This window comes from Podarcis gaigeae (assembly GCF_964106915.1).
Source record: "Podarcis gaigeae genome assembly, chromosome: 4".
In the NCBI taxonomy this organism is placed as follows: Eukaryota; Metazoa; Chordata; class Lepidosauria; order Squamata; family Lacertidae; genus Podarcis; species Podarcis gaigeae.
Genome location: NC_139677.1, coordinates 22,594,395 through 22,614,205, shown reverse-complemented (window position 1 = coordinate 22,614,205; position 19,811 = coordinate 22,594,395). Strand labels below are relative to the sequence as shown.

The window sequence follows — 19,811 nt, the reverse complement described above, 5'->3', positions numbered from 1 at the left end:
TGCTAAGTGAGATGGCTGAGATTGGCCCAGTGTGGATTTCTGCAGTGAACCTAGTGCTAAACTCTACCCACTTATTCTCTGAGCTGCGTATTTGGCTTTTCCTTGGTTCCTAAAGTCAGTGTAGCTCTCTGTCAGCTTGGCTACCTCCTGGAGGCCTGTGCCAAGTGCATTCATTGAATGTATGTCTGTAGAGACAGAAAACCTGATGGCCTTCAGAGGTTGTTAGACTCCAGCTCCCATCATTCCTGACCACTGAACACTGTAGCACCATGAGGGGAACAGGGGTCTCCTAACAGCTCTCAGCTTCCTAAACCAACTGCAGTTCCCAGGATTCTTTGGGGAAAGCCTTGGCTGCTTAAAGTGGTATATGGTGGAGAGGGAGCCTAGCTCCCTCTTATATGGTGTGATGGCCTGGGATTCAGACTCGGAGGCTGAACCTGAGAAATCCCAGCCTGCACAGGAGTCCCCACCTCCAGAACCAGCTGAGCCGGGGCTGCGGCTTGAGCCTAAAGGGTCCTCACCTGTGCTGGATCCTCAGGTGCAGGCACCAGCAGGCACTGCTCTGACTCCTGAGGTGATGGAGGACCCCACTTTTAACCCCGTCAGGGGAAGGTGAGGTTGCCTCTGGGTCCGGTAACCCTCCAGCCTCTCCTGAGCTGCAGAGGCTCAGGGCAGAAAGGCGGAGGGAACTAAGTTCCCGCAGGAGGAGTGCTCACCTCCAGGCCAGGAGAGGCAAGTCACCTGTGGACCGGGGCCGCCCTATGCCTCAGAGGAGATAAAGGCCAGCCAGCCCCAGTCCCAGGTTGCGGGAGCAACATTGTTGGTAGCCTGTTCCTGCCTGCACCCTGTCCTGCTCTTCTGCTAGAGTTCCTGACCTCACCCGACTCCCTGCCTTGGACCCAGCTTCGGCTTTGACGGACTGCCTCCATACCGCACCCTCAACCTCAGACTGGACTTAGACCTCGCCGCACGGTTAATCCTCAGGACCAGCACATATGGTCTGGAATCAAGGTCGAAACCATAGAGGAGTCCTTCTGCTATTTCCTAAGTGTGTCACAAACTTTTGTGGCTTCCTTGCCTCACTTGGGCACCCATGTCTCAGGTTGGCCATACAAATACACCCTCCTGGAAGCAGAATATAAAATGGAAGAATGGTATAAAGAGGTGTGGGATATAGCTATTAATGATAAATTAACATGCGCCATTAAGGTAAGATAGGGAATACGCAGGAGAAATGATTTCGAGGAGATATGGTAGCTGTTTGTAGAATTAGTACTGTTAACCAGCGGTTCTCAACCTGTGGGTCCCCAGATGTTGTTGGACTACAACTCCCATCATCCCTTGCTAGCTAGGGATGATGGGAGTTGTAGTTCAACAACATTTGGTCACCCACAGGTTGAGAATGGCTGGTTTGAACGGAAAGGGGTCAAACCATAGCAAGAGGTGCTGAATTTTTGGGAGGTTGGATAGTGACAATGGAATGGTCTCGGTGGTGGGGTGCACATTTTTATTCTTATTTATTTACGATTATTACTTTGCCAAAATAAAAAAGAAAAAAGAAATACATACTTTCAAAACCTTCTATACACCAGCTGTGTGTCGTATTAACAGCATTTATGCTTTTACCCTGATCTGCTAGAAACTCACTTTCTCATCTCCCTCCCCTACTGGGGAAAGGCTCGTCCCACATTAACAATGGGTCTTTTGTGCTCCCGAACGCATTCCACCACGCCCAATATCCCGAGTTTTATTTCCCTCACACACACATAACAACTTTCTTTTTTTCACCCATAGCTTTACCTGTGTCCCTTGGACTTTGTGAACATTCCTCCGACTTGTTTTCGGAGGGGTGAAAGGAGCAGCGAGCGTGCTCTGAAATCAGGGTCAGGATCAGGGCTGGCACAAGATTATGACTACTTTTCTGCCGCTCTGGGCAATTTCCAACTCTTCCTCCCCCCCCCCCCCCTTGTCTTATTATCATATACAGACACTAAAGCTGCACTCCTGACCAAAGTAGGCCCCACTGAATTCAATGGGGTTAGGAATGTGCTGGAAATTATAAATAGGTGATGGATAGAAAACAGGAAAGAATGGGATTTTCTTAGGCTGTGAGGCTGAAAGAAGGGAAAACCTTCTCACTAGGTGTGTGTCTCTGTGTTATTATTTCTAATGTTTTTCTTCTCTCTTTTCTTTCTTTCTTTGCTTTCCTCTCTTTTCTTTTGTTGTTGTTTCTTCTTTCTTTCTTTCTTTCTTTCTTTCTTTCTTTCTTTCTTTCTTTCTTTCTTGATACTGGTTCCAGAGATAACCCTACTGCATTGTGAAAACTTGAATAAAAACCTCTGCAAAAAAAGAGGAAAATTATAAATATTTTACTGTGATATTCTGTCCCTTTTGTTTTAAAGATTTGTCCTTGTAAAACTACTCGTAAAACTACTCCCGGGTCCTTTACAACAGTGCCCGAGGCACCACATGACTTCCCCTGAAGAATCCCTTTAAATGTGGGTGTTGAGAAATGTAGGGGGGAAACTACAGTTCCTGGTATTCTTGGGGGGTAAGCTAGGGTTACCAGACATCCCCGGTTCCCAGGGACAGTCTCTGGATTTGCAAATCTCTCCCCAGACAAATTCTGTCCCTGGAATGTCGCCAGATTTGCAAATCCGTCCCCGGGAAACTTGGCAGCGGCAGCCTCAGCAGCCCGGAGCCAGCCTGCCATTTTTCGTCACCAGAAGTCCCCATATGATGTGTTGTGCACAAGACACATCATATGGGGACTTCCAGGAGGCAAACTCGTGGGCACCATGGCAGCAGGCAGCGAGCAGCTCCTGAAGCCAGCCAGAGCCAACTGCGCTACCAGGCTGGCTCTGGGCTGCTGACTACCACTGCTGCTGCCATTGCTGAATGGAAACTGGGGACGTCCGGCAGTACAGATCTCCTGCCCCCTTCCCCCTTTGTTTTGACTGATCGGAGGAGGCTAGGGAGTTGTGGGCGGGCGGCTGTTGCCCAGGTTTTATTTATTTATTTATTTTTAGGAAATATTTATTAAAGTTTTAGAAAAACATAAGTACAAAAATACATGAAAAAATAAAAAATAAAAATAAAAATACAACATACAAAGGACAAAAAGAAAATAAGAAAAAATTAAAAACAAATCCGTTTTTCATAACTTAAAACTCATTTGCTTGTTTCTTTGACCTCCTCACACCTCCCCTTCTTGTATTCCTATTTACATAATCAAATCAGCAAATCCTTACCCTCTTTCATTTATCTTAACTCTATATCTTAACATTTTATAACTCTATATTTTCATCCATTATCAATTCATTTTTGCATATTCTTATTAACTTTGTTGCTAATGCCACTTATTTTCAATCCAACATAATTTTAACATTCATTAATTTTACAATGTTTCTGCAGATAGTCTTTAAATTTCTTCCAATCTTCTTCCACCAACTCTTCTCCCAGGTCTTGGATTCTGCCAGTCATTTCCGCCAATTCCATATAGTCCATCCCCTTCATCTGCCACTCTTCCAGGGTGGGTAGATCTTGTGTCTTCCAATACTTTGCAATAAGTATTCTTGCTGCTGTTGTTGCATACTGTTGCCCAGGTTTTAAAAACTCTGCGCATTTATGTTTCACAGGGTGCAAAAGAAGGGCTTTGCATCTTTATACAATATGCATGTGTGCTTGGGCCCAGGGTCTTTTGCCTCACCATCCCTGCTACTGACTCCCTGTTGCTACTCAGCTTCAAAATAATAATAATAATAATAATAATAATAATAATAATAATAATAGTAATAATAAGAAATGTGTCCCCAGATTCATTGAAAAAATCTGGTAGCCATAAAGGTAAAGGTAAAGAGAACCCTGACCATTAGGTCCAGTCGTGGACGACTCTGGCGTTGCGGTGCTCATCTCACTTTATTGGCTGAGGGAGCCGGCGTACAGCTTCCGGGTCATGTGGCCAACATGACTAAGCTGCTTCTGGCGAACCAGAGCAGCGCACGGAAATGCCGTTTACCTTCCCGCTGGTACCTATTTATCTACTTGCACTTTGATGTCCTTTCAAACTGCTAGGTGGGCAGGAGCAGGGACCGAGCGACGGGAGCTCACCCCCCCCCATCATGGGGATTCGAACTGTCGACCTTCTGATCGGCAAGCCCTAGGCTCTGTGGTTTAACCCACAGCGCCACCAGCTCAATCCTTTAAATATGTGGTGTGTATGCAGCCCAACTCAGGGAAGCTCACAAGTTCAGAGGACTCTGGTTTATTGGTTTGCTTACTGACTGAATCCGCTTTTCAAACGGGTATTGACTCCTGAAGCTTCTTCCTGTCATAAAGCAGAGAGAGACCATCAGGCTCACAAATGAAAAAAACAAGACATACACTGAAACAGGGAGAGGAGAGAAAAGGTGGAGGAAGGAGATCAGTTCTTCAGGGCTGGAATAAAATTGGTCATCTGTAAGAATGCAGTTCATTTTTTTTATTTATATATTTTTTATTCAGTTTTACAAATGACATTGACATTTAAATAAAAAGCATTATCATAAAAATATGGGATTCCTTGAATAACTGGACTTCCCTCCATGGGTTCCATTGTTAATCTTATTCAACTGCATCTAATAATGTTCTCCACTTTTTGTTCAAAATTCTATTCTTACCATAGTTCTTGTTACATTACAAGTGCTATTACAATCCTGCTAATGTTTTTAATTGTTCACAGTATTCTCCAAGATAACTTAAAATTTTCCCCCATTCCTTGTGAAAGTTTTTATCTTCTTGGTTTCTAATCTTCCCGGTCATTTCTGCCATTTTGGCGTATTCCATCATCTTTATCAACCATTCTTATCTTGTAGGGACTTTAACTTCCTTCCATCTCTGGGCAAAAAGTATCTGCGCAGCTGTCATCACATACATAATTAGTCTTTTCTGCTCCTTTGGTATTTCTGCCCCTAAAATTCCTAGTAAAAAAGCTTCTGGTTTTTTCACAAACGTTATTTCAAACATTTTTTTCACTCGTTATATATTATTTCTCAGTATGCTTTTGTTATCTTGCACATCCACCACATATGGTAGAAAGTGCCTTCCTTCTCTTTATGTTTCCAACAAATATTCATAAGAATGCAGTTCAGATCAGGCTGGTCTTCCATTGCTGGTGTTCTCTTGCTCTTTTGAATGATGGATGGGGTTGGAGGCGGGATGAGCGAATCTCAGTGTCTCTCAGTTTCTCATTTCTCCAATCTGAACTTTAGTTCTTCAAATTGGAACTTGCCATTTTATTTTATTTTTTTAAAAGTCCTCCTGATAATTCACCTGCATTCTTCCTAATATATATAATTTGGGGGCAATTCTCCCTAAGACACAGTTTTGCAAAGCAATGTCCCTCTAATAAACACACACACACACACAGCTTTATTGCTGTCCGTAGACCCAAAATACACAGTACAACAATAGTATATATCAACAGTTATTAAGGTATAAGATCGTCCTTGCTAGTCAACAGAGGCTGCACATACTGATTTTTTTTATTTTTACTGCCTTCAAGAGGAATTCTGCTACAGCCAGTGTAATAGTATCAGATGTATCCTCAAGGAGGACCTTGACATGAAACGAGTCAGCAATCCCAGGTTGTTCTATTCGTATTGGATGGCTCTAATAAAACCCTTTCCCCCACCATGCTATTTTCACTAACAGATGCACATTTTATTCCTGGGCTGTGCATTCTTGTGTAGATTTCTGGGCCGGAGAACGGCATTGTAAAATTCGGAGGAGTGCAATTTTCGAAAGAGGGCTGTATTTTGGTTCACGAATAGTGTCGGAAAGGGTGGATTTGAGAGCCTCTCCTTTCAATGCAAACAGAGTAGAAATTCTCCCCAGTCCCTAGGCCTAGGTGTCCTCTTTCTCCGGCTTGGCTTCTGCAACAGTCAACTAGAGTTGAACATTCTTTCAGGAATGGAGGGGGAAAGTAAGGTCCCTGCAGCTGCTTCTTCTTTGGCTGATGGATAGAGCCAGGACGGCTTCCCGGTTGCCTTGATGTTTATTCCTGAGAGGCAGAGGAGTGCAGCCTCTCAGTGTCTCTCGATCCCCTGGCTGATGTAAGAAGCCAGAATACACTTCTCTTCTGCTTCTCCTCATTGGGAAGCTAAATGGTTCCCAATTAGCTAAGTTCTGCGGACCCCCTGTTTTTCAAAAGCCAAGTCATGGACCTCCTACTTTTGAAAACATTGATATCTCTATACTAGTATTTGTTATGTGAATGGTGCCACGGACCCCTGGCTGTGTTATGCAGACCCCTTAGGGGTCCCCAGACTCCCAATTAGGAACTACTGCCTTAGAGTATTAATTGATCAGATGTTCTACCAACCTACTTATTATGCCACAATTTGCAACCCATCTTTCTCTTTGAAGACACAGAGGGAGACTTACAGTTATGGCTGAGGAGGAGTTTGATCTGGTTTCCATGTGAATGTGAAACCACCCAATTCTCACTTCTCAGACCAAGGCAAGAACCGGAATACAATTATGCCTTGAAATTCATTCTTCTCTGAATTCTGTGATGATCAATGTGTATAAAAAGGCATGTGTCAAAGGTGTGCATAAAAATGCAGTTATGAGTGAAAGTAACATACAGAAATTAGGGAGAATTGCTTGCAAAAATGTGTATGCTGGGAGAAATTGACATTGACATGCCGGCAAACTTTCATGAAGTTTTTTAAACATGCAAGCAAGCAAGCAAGCAAGCAAGCAAGCCACAAATCACGATAAAATGTGGAGAATTCAATTTAAACCAAAACCAAAATTAACAGATTTGACCAGCCTTACAATAAACCAAATAAACAAAGAAATAATTCCAGATCAGCCACAGAGCTACAGTTCCCCAATATCTATCTATCTATCTATCTATCTATCTATCTATCTATCTATCTATCATCTATCTATCTATCTATCTATCTATCTAATCTATCTATCATCTATCATCTATCTATCTATCTATCTATCTATCTATCTATCATCTATCTATCAATCTATCATCTATCTATGTATCATCTATCTATATCTATCTATCTATATCTATCTATCATCTATCTATCTATCTATCTATCTATCTATCTATCTATCTATATCTATCTATCTATCTATCTATCTATATCTATCTATCATCTATCTATCTATCTATCATCTATCTATCTCTATGTATCTATCATCTATCTATCTATCTATCTATCTATCTATCTATCTATCATCTATCTATCTATATCTATCTATATCTATCATCTATCTATCTATCTATCTATCTATCTATCTATCTATCATCTATCTATCTATCTATCTATCTATCTATCTATCTATCATCTATCTATCTATCTATCTATCTATCTATCTATCTATCTATCTATCATCTATCTATCTATCTATTATCTATCATCTATCTATCTATCTATCTATCTATCTATCTATCTATCTATCTATTATCTATCATCTATCTATCTATCTATCTATCTATCTATCTATCTATCTATCTATCTATCTATCTATCTCTATCTATCTATCTATCTATCTATCTATCTATCTATCATCTATCTATCTATCATCTATCTATCTCTATATCTATCTATATCTATCTATCTATCTATCATCTATCTATCATCTATCTATCTATCATCTATCTATCTATCTATCTATCTATCTATCTATCTATCATCTATCTACCTATCTATCTATCATCTATCTATCTATCTATCTATCTATCTATCTATCTATCTATCATCTATCTATCTATCTATCTATCTATCTATCATCTATCTATCATCTATCATCTATCTATCATCTATCTAGAGACTGTTTACCAGGCCCCTAAAGTAGCTTTTCTCGCTTGTCTTCTTTTAATCTGATACCTTGTTGTTTTTCTCGGGCTCCTTCCGTCCTTTGCTCCAGCTGTTCCTTTGCTCCTATGCTTCACTACCCAACACAGAGCAGCTTTTGTGCGTTCCTGACATCCGCAGCAGATGTTTGTCTGACTCCAGTGCTCCTGAGCACCTGTCGGTTTGCCTTCCCCCGCCCTCAAAACTCTTATTTTAAAGAGCCCCTCGGAGCAAACACATCTGGATCTGCTATGGGGGGAGGGGAGAAACCTGGGGAGGGTGATTTTAAATTCGACATGCCTGCTCCCCACCCCACAGCCTCCTCAAGACTGGTTTTGAGTGTCACATAGCTCCGCCACTCAATTTTGCGTACAACAAGGACCACGCCCTCGACTTCCAACTGACAGCCAAGAATGACCAGACTGAATTTAGGTCAGAAAAAGTGGGACTTAAATTAACAGAATTTACTTTCTTGTTCAGTGTTTCACCCAGCCAGCAATGCCTCCATCTAGAATATTGAAGTCCAGCTACATTTAGGATGATGAGTGCATGTGTCTTCTGGGGGTGTTGGACCCTTATTTGCTGCCTGAGTGTGCTTGGCTCTGATTTTTTTTTTTTAAATGGAGATTCCACTGAGAATTATCAGGGGTTGGGTAAATAAGAGATATATGTACAAGTGCAAACCAGCTGTTCTTTATTGAACCAACCACCTTCTACTGATGAATATTTCATCTGTTCAGAAGGTTGTATTACCAACCTTACTGTATACATGTGAAACATGGACCACTTACAAACACCATCTCCAACTCCTCAAAAGGTTCTATCAAAGATGAGCACTGCAACCCCATAGTCACCTTTGACTGGACTTAAGTGCTCAAGGGGCATTTACCTTTACCTCCAGAAATTTATAAATACCAGGGTTTTGATTAACTGGGATATAGATTAAAGTGCAGAACTGTGCTGGACAAGGAATTTCGGGAATTCCTAAGCTGGTTTATGTAAACCAGCCTGGCTGGGCGAAGAGCAAACCTGTTAACATGACAAAAGTGATGAGGTGTATGTTTGAGGGGACAGGAAAAGGTTTCTGGGAAGAAGAATTAGGAAAAAGAGCTGAGAGCCACCTTTCCAGGAGGCTGGCTGGCGGCTGCTTGAGCTGCTGCCTCTTGAAATGACCGTGTTATAAGATCTTGACTCCCTCCATGCAGACTGAAGGTGTAAATAGGCGAATATTCTTAAAGCCACAACAGTCATAGAATCATAGAATCATAGAGTTGGAAGAGACCACAAGGGCCATCGAGTCCAACCCCCTGCCAAGCAGGAAACACCATCAGAGCACTCCTGACATATGGTTGTCAAGCCTCTGCTTAAAGACCTCCAAAGAAGGAGACTCCACCACACTCCTTGGCAGCAAATTCCACCGTCGAACAGCTTTTACTGTCAGGAAGTTCTTCCTAATGTTTAGGTGGAATCTTCTTTCTTGTAGTTTGGATCCATTGCTCCGTGTCCGCTTCTCTGGAGCAGCCGAAAACAACCTTTCTCCCTCCTCTATGTGACATCCTTTTATATATTTGAACATGGCTATCATATCACCCCTTAACCTCCTCTTCTCCAGGCTAAACATGCCCAGTCTCCACTGCGTCTTCAAAGGGACACAGGCCTTGTGTGGGTGCCTGTGACTCTGTGGGTTCTTGCCACCGCTTGGCAGAGAGGGGGCAGGCAGCTGACTTTTGTAAAGGTATGCTTTTCGAAAATATTAATTTTATTTTAAAATTTCCTTTATATAATTTAACAATAGTTCCAACATTTCAAACCTCGACTTCCACCCTCCTCTTTCTGAGCTTCCTTCAATTTATTTTATCATTTCCACGTTTGTAACAGTGTACTTTAAAAAGCTAACCCCCCCCCAATGAAATCCTTCAATCTTCACTGCAATCACTTAGCAAAGAGCATTGCTGGAAAGGTTCCCCACCCCCAATAAAATGCATCTGGAATAGATCTTTTTGCTGAAATGTCTGCCACCAACATCAGTTTCCTCTGATCTTGGCTATTGCCTGTGTCTTCTTCCAGTGCTCCAGCTGACTGTCTGAGACCCAATCTGCTTTGCAGCATGTTTCCTTCATCCATTTGTATACCTGCCAGTCATTGTCACAAGAAACTTCCTGCTTCATCCCTGCTTGACAAGGTTAAGCCAGACTGATGATCTGCAGTTGTGCTTCGCTTCATCTCTCCCTCCTCCACCCTGCTCCCCCCCTCCCCGCCCAGATCATTTCTGAGCAAATGTGAACTCTGTGGTATGTGTTCATTGCTGAAGGAAGGCCAAGTGTTAGCCTCTGTATTTCCACATTGGCTAATTCTCCAAGGAGTGAGAATGTAATGACATCTATGGAGTGGAGGGGAGGATAGAGGAAACTGCTCTCTCTCCCCCCAGCCCCCAACCTTCTCCCCTCCCAATCTTCAGGAATGAACTTTAAAGCCAAACCTGCCAGTCTTACTTAGGCGTCAGTTCACGCACAGCTGGAAATCCTGAGCGATGGGATTGCAAGAATCATACGAAGATATTGTTAGGAGTATTGCTGTCTTGATTACTGAAATGAGCCTATCACCAGGCAGCTAACAGAATTCAGAGGTACCCGATTCTAGAGCAGATTTATGCTAAGTCATTTTTGCCAAAGGTAATGCATGAAAACCCCCCACATGTGCCTAGGAGATTCTGTAGGAGGCTGCAAGCCCAGGAAGCACAATAATAGTAATAATAATAATTTATTATTTATACCCCGCCCATCTGGCTGAGTTTCCCCAGCCACTCTCCCAATCAAGGGTTAAAAACAATACAGCATTAAATATCAAAAACTTCCCTAAACAGGGCTGCCTTCAGATGTCTTTTAAAGATAGGATAGCTGCTTATTTCCTTCACATCGGAAGGGAGGGTGTTCCACAGGGTGAGCACCACCACCGAGAAGGCCCTCTGCCTGGTTCCCTGTAACCTCACTTCTCGCAATGAGGGAACCGCCAGATAGCCCTCGGTGCTGGATCTCAGTGTCTAGGCTGAACGATGGGGGTGGAGACGCTCCTTCAGGTATACAGGACCTCTCCTGTATAATTTTGTTACAGCACAAGTGAGGAGAGTGCTCAGGGAAACTTTCCTATCCCAGTGTTGTTTAGGACCTTTCCACCCTTTAAATGTGGGTCTCCCAGTGCTTTATTCTTTTTTAAGGGGGGGAGGGGGAAGATGCTGGTAATCACCATGAATTCGTTACAATAAGTGCCACACTTTTAACACGGTGTGTGTGGGGGGGTACTGCATACCATTGCGTACCCCCAGGGGGGGAAGTCCTACTTATGGTGGCCATTTCTGACTTGTCAAAGCTCGAAAGGATCTGGGACAACACTGGAATGGGGAGGACGTAATGTGGACGTCCCTCTATTAATGAGACAGGCAGGTGCAAAGCCACATATTGCTCAGGTGTGGACAAGCCCCAGGATGTCGGATGAGGTGGCCTGATCCAGTAGGGATCGTCTTATGTTATTGTGTTACAGTCTCATCCATATGGCAAGGTGAGATGTGCTGCCGCTGTAGTTTTGAAGAGTTAAAAGGTACGTTTCCCTATTTTGCCGCATCCCGGCATATTATAGGTTGCTTCCAGACTGGTGTTTATTGTGGGATTGGCACTGCTCTCGCATACACCCCCCTGACATCAGCATCAAAATGCTGGGCTGTGTTTCATTCCTTTTATATTCAGAGTCACAGTTTTCACAGAAAATCAGGTAAGTAGAAACAAACAAAGAAAAACCTGCTGCCAACGTCCCATTTGCAATGTCTGAACGGCCAGTTTGCAGTATTCAGGCTCCAGCTGGAAGGACCCATAGACATTTCAGTTGCCGCACAACTGGGGTGGGGATAGGGCAGGATGCAATCATATTGTACACTTCAAATGTTTGTACGTAGCACTAGCAAAGGTGCAAGATCCTGATGGTGGGTAAATACGTATCGGAAGGTATATGTTTGAGGGTTTCCTATAGACATCTAGCTGGCCACTGTGAGAACAGGATTCTGTTCCAGATGGGATTCAGCAGGACTTTTCTCAGTGGCGTAGCTAGCCATTCGGGTGCCGGGTGCAGTCTGTGGGGTGGGGCGAGCAGCCCAATGGGGGCAAGGCAAGCCACACATGGGGCCAGGGTGCGTTGTGTGGAGCTTCTCTGCCGCCTTCCCCTTGGCTGTAGGGTAGCTGAAGGAGAGGCAGAGGGCAGACGCAAGTCCCATGCTGCCGTTTCAGGCAGCGCGGAGCCTGCAGGCCCCCAAGCCACCATGTCACTCCCAGGAGAGACGCATGGCTCGAGCACAGTGCAGGCCCTGCGGTAAGTGCTGGCCTCTGTGGTGTGGCACCCAGTTTTGTGAGCTCAATTTTTTTTTAAAAAAACCCCCTCTTATTTTTGTTATTTTGTCACCCCCCCTCAGTGATGACACCCCCACCCCTTTCCTCCCCCACTGGCTCTTCTTGTATTCTAGGTACTCTTGAAGATGGAATATCCGCACTGGTGCTTGTTTCTTGCAGTTGTACTCACACAGCACCTCAGCTTCCTGCACTTCACATCAACAGTAGGTTGCAAAATAGCAAAATTAAGTAAAAAAAATTCATTCATAATAAATTCCCACTGTGAAAAAAAGGTTTTAAGTGCTCATGCTCACAATGTTAAGTAAATAAACCAGAAAATAACACTTGCAGCTGAAAGTATCTTATTTTTCCTTCTTTTAATAATTTCAATGGGGGGGGGGCTGACAGGAAATTTTCCACATCGGGTCCCACCTAACCTTGCTAAGCCACTGCCCCCCCCAGCTCATCAGTCAGGCTCTGAGTCCAAAGCCAGCCCCTCTCCTTGCCCCTTCTCAATGGAAGACAATAACACAATGAAATTCAGAAGAGTAACAATTTATTGCATGTTTATTCAAAATCAATTAAAAACTATTTCGTTTAAGTAATGCAAGAAAATTGATCAGCTTGATCCAGTGACACCAGAGAGAGCCATTTTCACTTGGAAGATGCAGCAAGCTTTTCTTCTCCTGCTCTGGACGGTAGGACTTGAACCAATGGCTTCAGGATACAACAAAGGAGATTCCGACTGAACATTGTTCAACAGAGGAATGGACTCCCCGGGAAGGTGATGGACACTCCTTCCTTGCAGGTTTTAAAGCAGAGATTAGATGGCCATCTGTCATGGATTCTTTCTTTCTTTCTTTCTTTCTTTCTTTCTTTCTTTCTTTCTTTCTTTCTTTCTTTCTTTCTTGTTCTGCCCAATCTCAGTCCATATTTCATGGCTGCTTAAATCATCTGTCCCCCTCCTGATTCTCAGTGAGTGCCTCTTCTTCTGCCAGTCTTTGGCCAGTTGAGACGTCCAAATCACAACTCCTCAACGATTATGTCATCTGGATGGAAAAGAATGAAAAAGAGAGAAAATCAGTTCAGTCCTCTCCGCTTCTTGTAGCTGGAGTCAGTCTGGGTGGTGCCCTCCCAGGCCAGGTGGGAAAGGCCTGCCAGGCAGGGGGCAGGTCCTGCAGGACTCCCAGCAAGAAGACCTGGGAGGTGTGTCTGGGGCAAACAAGGGACAAGGGAGTTCACTGTCCCCAAGGTGTGGGGCTTACCTTCTTTCAGATTATTCCTGAAACATGTCAGCTCCGGCCGAATTACTGTGTTCTGCAGAGGAAAGACAAATATGAGTCAGTTGACTCTATGAACCCCACCCTGGATGGGTGTAAGAGAAGCAGCCCCACCCAGGAAGGATGGAAGCAACCAAAGAACTGAACACAGGAAAGCAAAATACTTACTCTTAGGTTCGGGAATCTTCGTGAAAGGGCCAGCAGCAGGGATATACTGCTGGCCGCTAATTTCCTTTGGTCTTCACTCCCCAAAAGGGCGTAATATCGGAGGTCCTGCGGGATGAAAGAAATGGGACAGTTAGTTGGGTAAGGGACAGGGGGGCAACCCTAAAACCACTCCTGGTGCTATCAGGATACTTACGGTAAGCAACTGGAGAAGGGTGCTAGTATTGGGGGCTTCTAGGAGGAGACCCCCCAGCAGGCTTTGGAATGGCCTCTTCAGTTCCTGTGGGAAAAGAGAGAAGAGAGGTTGAGTGCTACTGGGTTAAATTTTGTAAGAGTGTAAAAAGAAGAAAGAGCTGTGCAAAAAGAAGTTAAAGCAGAGGACATACCTCTTTGTCCTCCTCTGCGCTCCCCAGAACTGCCTCTGTTGTTCTGTGGAGGATTGCACTCACCATAGAGGGACTGAAGTGGGGTCTCATAAAACTGGAGAGAGAAAGGGAAGGGGTTAGACACTGCCTCCTCCAAGTCTCCCTTGACCCTTCTCCCTCCTGCCTGACTTGCCCACCCAAAGCTCCCCCTGGAGTTCTGTCCCCCTGCAGACCTGCCCTCCCCAAAGATCCCACTCACCTTAACTGCAGGAGGGCCTCGAAGGCCAGGGCCAGGCTCAGGGGGCAATCCCTGAAGTCCTCCAAGTGGCCGAGGATGTTCTAGAAGAGAGCAGAGGAGGAAAGTCAGCTCCTTCCAGGAGTCTCCAGAGGACGGCTCCAACCCCAAACACCAGCCCCTCTCTGCCCCTCCCTCCCCGTGGGGGTCCCTCACACCACCCATCACTCACCAGAATGGCTTTGGCAGTCTCCTCCTTGGAGTACTTCAGGGTTCGCAGCCCCCTGAGCCGAGCTGCCTGGCAGTCCTGGATGATGCCCAGAAGCTGGAGCTGATCTTCTTCAAGCAGCTGAAAGGCAAAAGTCAGGCTGTCAGTTCCTTGTGGGGGGAGGGCTCCTCCGCATCTGAGAGTGCAGAGTGGAGTGCAAGAGGGGGGCAGGACCGAGGGAAGAGGGGGGCAGGTCCGAGGGATCCCCTCCCTGCTCTCGTTTTATCCAATACTCACCGCAACGGAAGGGATGTGGATTCCCAGCACATCTGCAAAGTGAAGGACATGGGGATTGGTGAGTTCCTCCCTGAGCCCCTTGCAAGGCTTTTCCAAGAGTTTTCTCCTGGATTCCAAGTCCTACTACAAGAGAAGGACACCCCAGGCCTTGGGGGTCAATCCTAACCTCCTGCCCCCAGAACATGGCTCCCCAGTGAAGATGCCCCTCCCACTGACAACTCTCTCCCTGCCTTGCACCACAGCCGAGCCCCCTGCTTCCTCCAAAATGGGTTGCGGTGTGTGTGTGTGTTGGGTTTCCAGATGCTGTCGCAGATAGGCGGGTTGGATCCAGCTGTCTGGCTCTGTGCATCTTTTTACTAGATGCGCCCCCCAGCCCATTCCTGCCCTCCTCCGTCCCCAAAAGGAGGGCCACTTGCTCACCCGACACCGTGGGCTGCTCCAGAACTTCCAAGGGGGCCACCTTCTTGCAGCTGATCAGCCACCTTAAGCGCCTGAACCTAGAAGAGACGAGCAGAGAGAGCGACTCAGAAGCTGGCAGCCCCAATTCCGGTGGGTGGGTGTGAGGAGGGGCGTCTGGCCCAATTCCTGCCATCTCTCTGCAGTTCTGCGACCGGAAAGGGCATTGGCAGAGCTGGAAAGAGGCAGCCCAGAGCACGAATGGCTGGCAGAGAGAGAAAGGAGGCCCCAAGGGCTATGGGTTCAAGAGCTCCAACCCAAAGGAAAGACAAGCATTGCCAGCTGTTAAAGGGCTGCTCTGCCTCGTCTTCTTAGGACTGTCACAGGAAACCCCCCCAATCATTCAGTTTGTATAAACTTCACACTCACACACTACATATGCTACACTTCTGTTATAAATCCATAGAAAATCAACCATACATTGGATTTGCACTGTTCCACTTTTATTTTACTCCATGAAAGAAGGACTACAAAATGGAGAAGGTTTGATACAGGGCAGCCATAATCCCTTGAGCATACCAGCACATACACAGGAGCCCTGCCCAGTTGCTATGCCAAGCCTGATGGTCCTAGACAGAAGACCATCAAGTTCACAAAGAACTTGCATATGGGAGTGGATTCAACACGGACTGGAAGAAAGGACAATGATCAGCTCTTCCCTCTGGGGGCAGGAAACTGCAAACTCCCCTCTGTCACCTGGAAAGTACTCATGGGGAGGGGGAAAGGGGGAACCAGCCAGGTGACAGGACACTCAGGTTACCACCAAAACTCCTCCCTCAACCCCTCCTTTCTTTGATGCAGGTGTGCTGTATCTGACGGGTGGTCTTAGGTTACACCCCTTCTGTGATGTATGTATGATGTTTCTGGGGGTGATCTTGATCTGCAGGGTGGCAATTCCAAAAGTCTTTATAAGGCCTTGCACACCATTTTTCTGGGTCCCTCCTCTCTCCCGCAGGTGAGGGGAGCACCCTGTTGCAACAGATCAATAAAGGCCAAGCCTACAGGCTGCTGTTTTGCTCCAAGTTATCCTGGTTGGTGTCTTTGTTTTTGTCCAAGGGAGCCCTTGGACTTTTCCATTAACAGTTTGGTGACGGGGCCCCAAACTAGGATTAGTTTTGTGAGCAGCGCTGAGTGAATTCCGGATCCTTGGTTTTTCCGGGTTAAGAGACCCCTGGTTTCCAGGCTAGTTTCCTGTGGTGTTAGTTGTAGGCAGGGATTGCCTTTGGATTTCTACTAGCCTTCTCCGGTCCGATCCGTTGGAGTTTTGCCCAGAAAGGGCCGAGAGGGGCACTTGAGTGTTAGACTGAATAATAGGATATTCTTTTCTCTTCCTCTCCCTCTTTGTCTCTCTCTTGTATCTCTATTTATGTATCTCTCCTTGTGTAGCTTGTTATCGAGCAACCCCCCCCTCGGTATTAAAGGGAAATGGGAGCTCACTCTTCTAAACACCCTAGCTGGACTCCTGGCAACAAAGCTTCCGTGAAGCCTTTTTGCCCCAGAGAGGATTCTGATATGCCCCTCCAGTTTGTCCCTTCTTTTCTCCCACCAAAAAACAAACAAAAGGAGGGGATACAAACAGTAATTTAAATATTCTGTATCCAAGATTCTCAGAAAAGTCATTGCATTTGTATTTCTTTTCGTCTTTCTTCCCTTACAGCCAAACAGTCACTTTCTTTCTGTTCTGCGAAACAATTCTGAATCCCTGCTATATTAGTTGACTTTCCTCTATTTCTTTATGGCTTTGACACCTTTTAAGTTACAAATAATCTGTTTTCATTTATTAAATCAGTTTTTCCATGATGTCTATGAAATTAATCGAAGCACAAAACAACATTGTTTGTGGAATGGTATTTGTTTACCTTTTTATCAGATAGCACATGGTGAATTTTAAGCTTTCCCCCCATTGTTTTTCCATTTTTTCAGTCCGGTAGTAATCTGGGCGGTTTGGATAATATTTTAGTATTATTGGTTGGTCTCTTTGTTTTTGTCCAAGGGAGCCCTCAGATTTTTCCATTAACAGGACATTCCTGCCCTTCCTGGTGAGGGAGGAGACTCTGGTCCCTGGTGGACCAGAGAGCTAAAGCTGTGGAGGGGACCCAGGACTCACACCCCGCCCCCAGGAGACCAAGAGAAAGCAAAGGAATGGTACTTACAGCCGGCACATCTTCTTGATGAAAAATCTGCCCCCTATCTAAGCTAACTACCTATCTAAAATTCCCACCCAAGCCTGATCCCAAACTCTGATCCCACCCCTACCCCCAAACCCAGTCCTAACTCTAAACCTAACCCCCACCCTAACCCTACACTTACCCCTAACTATTCTTCTACAAACAAAAGAAATATATTCAAAAATGCGCACAAATGCGCGCAAATACGCACAAATATGCGCAAATACACGCAAATGTGTGCAGATGTGCACAAATGTGCGCAAATGTGCACAAATGTGCACAAATATTCAAAAATAAAAAATAAAAAATAAAAAATAAAAAATAAGTGTTAAAATAAAAAGTAAAATAAAAAATAAAATAAAAATAAATAAAATCAAATGAATCAAATAAAAGTAATAAATAAAATAAAAAGAAAAATGGCAAGCAAAGCTCTCCTCTTCTACAACCCCCACCACCTCTCTCTCCTGACTCTCCTCACTAACCCACAATGGCCGCCTGCAAGTCAGAGGCTTTTAAGGGAAGAGCAAGAGATGTCACAAAGGAGGGCAGGTCCTTGTCACCATGGCAACCCCTCCACCTGGACCTGGACCCTCCTGAGAGGTGATGCTTGTCTGTCAAAACCTGGAGGCACCTTCTGTTCCACCTGCAGCTGGGCTGTATCTTCTATCCACAGATTCACATCGGCATTTCACATCCTTCTTGCTGCAGCCCCATTTCCAAAGGGAGACCACCCCCACATCCTTCAAGGCAGGCTAGGGGTCTCCATAGCGCAGCATTGGACCATCTGCTTTGCATGCAGGCCTTCTGTCCTGGGAATGTCCCCCCCCCATTCGAAACCCTGGATAGCTGCTACCAGTCAGCGCTGGCTAGTTGAAGAAGGATATTGGGCAGCTGGAAGGTGAGCAGGAAGGGCAACCAGGATGATGAAGGGTCTGGAAACCAAGCCTGATGAGGAACAGTTGAGGCAGCTAGGTATGTTTAGCCTGGAGAAGAGGAGAGAGGAGAGCCATCTTCCAATATCTGAGGGCTGCAAGAGGGAGCAAGCTAGTTTTCTGCTGCTCCAGAGGGGAGGGCAGGAGAGGAGATTCGGAGTAAACATTAGCAAGAACTTTCTGACGGTAAGACTATCTGGGACGGTGGTGGACTCTCCTTCCTTGGAGGCTTTTAGGCAGAGGTTAGATGCCAATCTGCGAGGGATTCAGCTGCAATTTGGGGAGCGCATGGCACTGGCCTACTTTACAGGGTTGTTGTAACCACACAAGGCTGCTGAGCATCTGAAAGTGCCTAACAAATGTTGAGCCTTCCATTTCATTGTGGGGAACAGCTGCAACGCTTCAGGAGGCGTCCCTCAACTTCCGTTTCTTCTCTCTCCTGCAGCCAAAGGGGCCGGGCTGGATTACCAAATAGTCAGAGTAGGCACTGGCCTATGGACCCCACTCATTTTAGGGGTCCCATGACAATGGATCAAAATAAGATTGATTTGATCTTGAAAGAAAACAACAATCAAGCTTTCTTTGTTCAAGGTTATTCCAGTGTGTGCACTGCTCCCCTGCCCAGATTTTGGCTGCCAAGGGGCCTCCACAGGGTTTAATCCAGTACTGCCCCATGAACAGCCCAGTATACCTGAAGGAGCGTCTCCACCCCCATCGTTCAGCTCCATCCCCACCCACTGAGGTCCAGCTCCAAGGGCCTTTTGGCAGTTCCCTCACAGCGAGAAGTGTTCCCTAGTTACAGGGAACCAGACAGAGGGCCTTCTCGGTAGTGGCACCCACGCTGTGGAATGCCCTCCCATCAGATGTCAAGGAAATAAACAACTGTCTGACTTTTAGAAAACATCTGAAGCAATTTCCCCAAATACTTTCATATGCTATTTTCACTAACCAATACAACACTAGGCACATTTTACTTGGAAAACTGCACTGAAAAACCTGAAGACGAGCAAATTATGAAGTATAGCTGCTTTGGAGCTTGCACTTTGGTGAGAAGTACGTATTAGGCACTTTCTCATTGAAATGCAACCAAAGTTGAGTTCTCCATGATAAGGTGGTATGAACATTATAATTATATCTCCCAATTTCAGTCTCGTGCAAAAGTATTTCAGGCCATATACAGCCATGATGGGCAAGAGAAACAATGGTTAATATAATATATAATAATATAATATAATATAATATAATATAATATAATATAATATAATATAATATAATAGTCATCTGAACCTGTCTCTGGCAGTAATCAGGACTCATGGACACCTTGTAAGGCAGGGAACAGAAGTAAAGAAAAACATTGCAGTAAATATGTCAGCCAAGCAGTTTGGACTCCTAAAGTTTATGTTGCCATGGAAGCCAAATGTAACATTTGGTATATCCAAACTGGCTTTTGGCGGCCAATGCAGCCAGAAGTAC

At 45.1% G+C, this 19,811-nt stretch overlaps 1 protein-coding gene across 3 annotated transcripts; it reads right to left on the bottom strand.

Annotated features, from left to right (window-relative positions):
• Positions 1 to 12,771: 12,771 nt before the first annotated feature.
• Positions 12,772 to 17,686, bottom strand: LOC310842978 (uncharacterized protein). 3 transcript variants are annotated; one of them, XM_083735354.1, is made up of 9 exons: positions 17,392 to 17,686; positions 15,203 to 15,279; positions 14,783 to 14,814; positions 14,510 to 14,626; positions 14,302 to 14,381; positions 14,064 to 14,157; positions 13,874 to 13,957; positions 13,681 to 13,785; positions 12,772 to 13,549 (listed from the first exon to the last, which is right to left on the bottom strand). In XM_083735354.1, exons 1-9 carry the CDS (start codon positions 17,400 to 17,402, stop codon positions 13,313 to 13,315), a joined length of 837 nt encoding a protein of 278 aa, XP_083591480.1. In that variant the 5' UTR covers positions 17,403 to 17,686; the 3' UTR covers positions 12,772 to 13,312. The 3 variants fall into 3 exon arrangements, with proteins under 3 accessions (XP_083591480.1, XP_083591481.1, XP_083591479.1); XM_083735355.1 differs by lacking the exon at positions 17,392 to 17,686 and having other exon boundaries at positions 12,772 to 13,281; positions 13,498 to 13,549; positions 15,203 to 15,567; XM_083735353.1 differs by lacking the exon at positions 17,392 to 17,686 and having other exon boundaries at positions 15,203 to 15,571.
• Between the last annotated feature and the right edge of the window lie 2,125 nt (positions 17,687 to 19,811).

Coding starts and splice junctions, on each gene's coding strand:
- LOC310842978 (XM_083735353.1), bottom strand. CDS start 15,374: ATGGCAGGAATTGGGCCAGACGCCCCTCCTCACACCCACCCACCGGAA. Junction 14,382..14,509: donor AGACTGCCAAAGCCATTCTG/GTGAGTGATGGG, acceptor GCTCTCTTCTAG/AACATCCTCGGCCACTTGGA. Junction 14,158..14,301: donor GAGGCCCTCCTGCAGTTAAG/GTGAGTGGGATC, acceptor TTCTCTCTCCAG/TTTTATGAGACCCCACTTCA.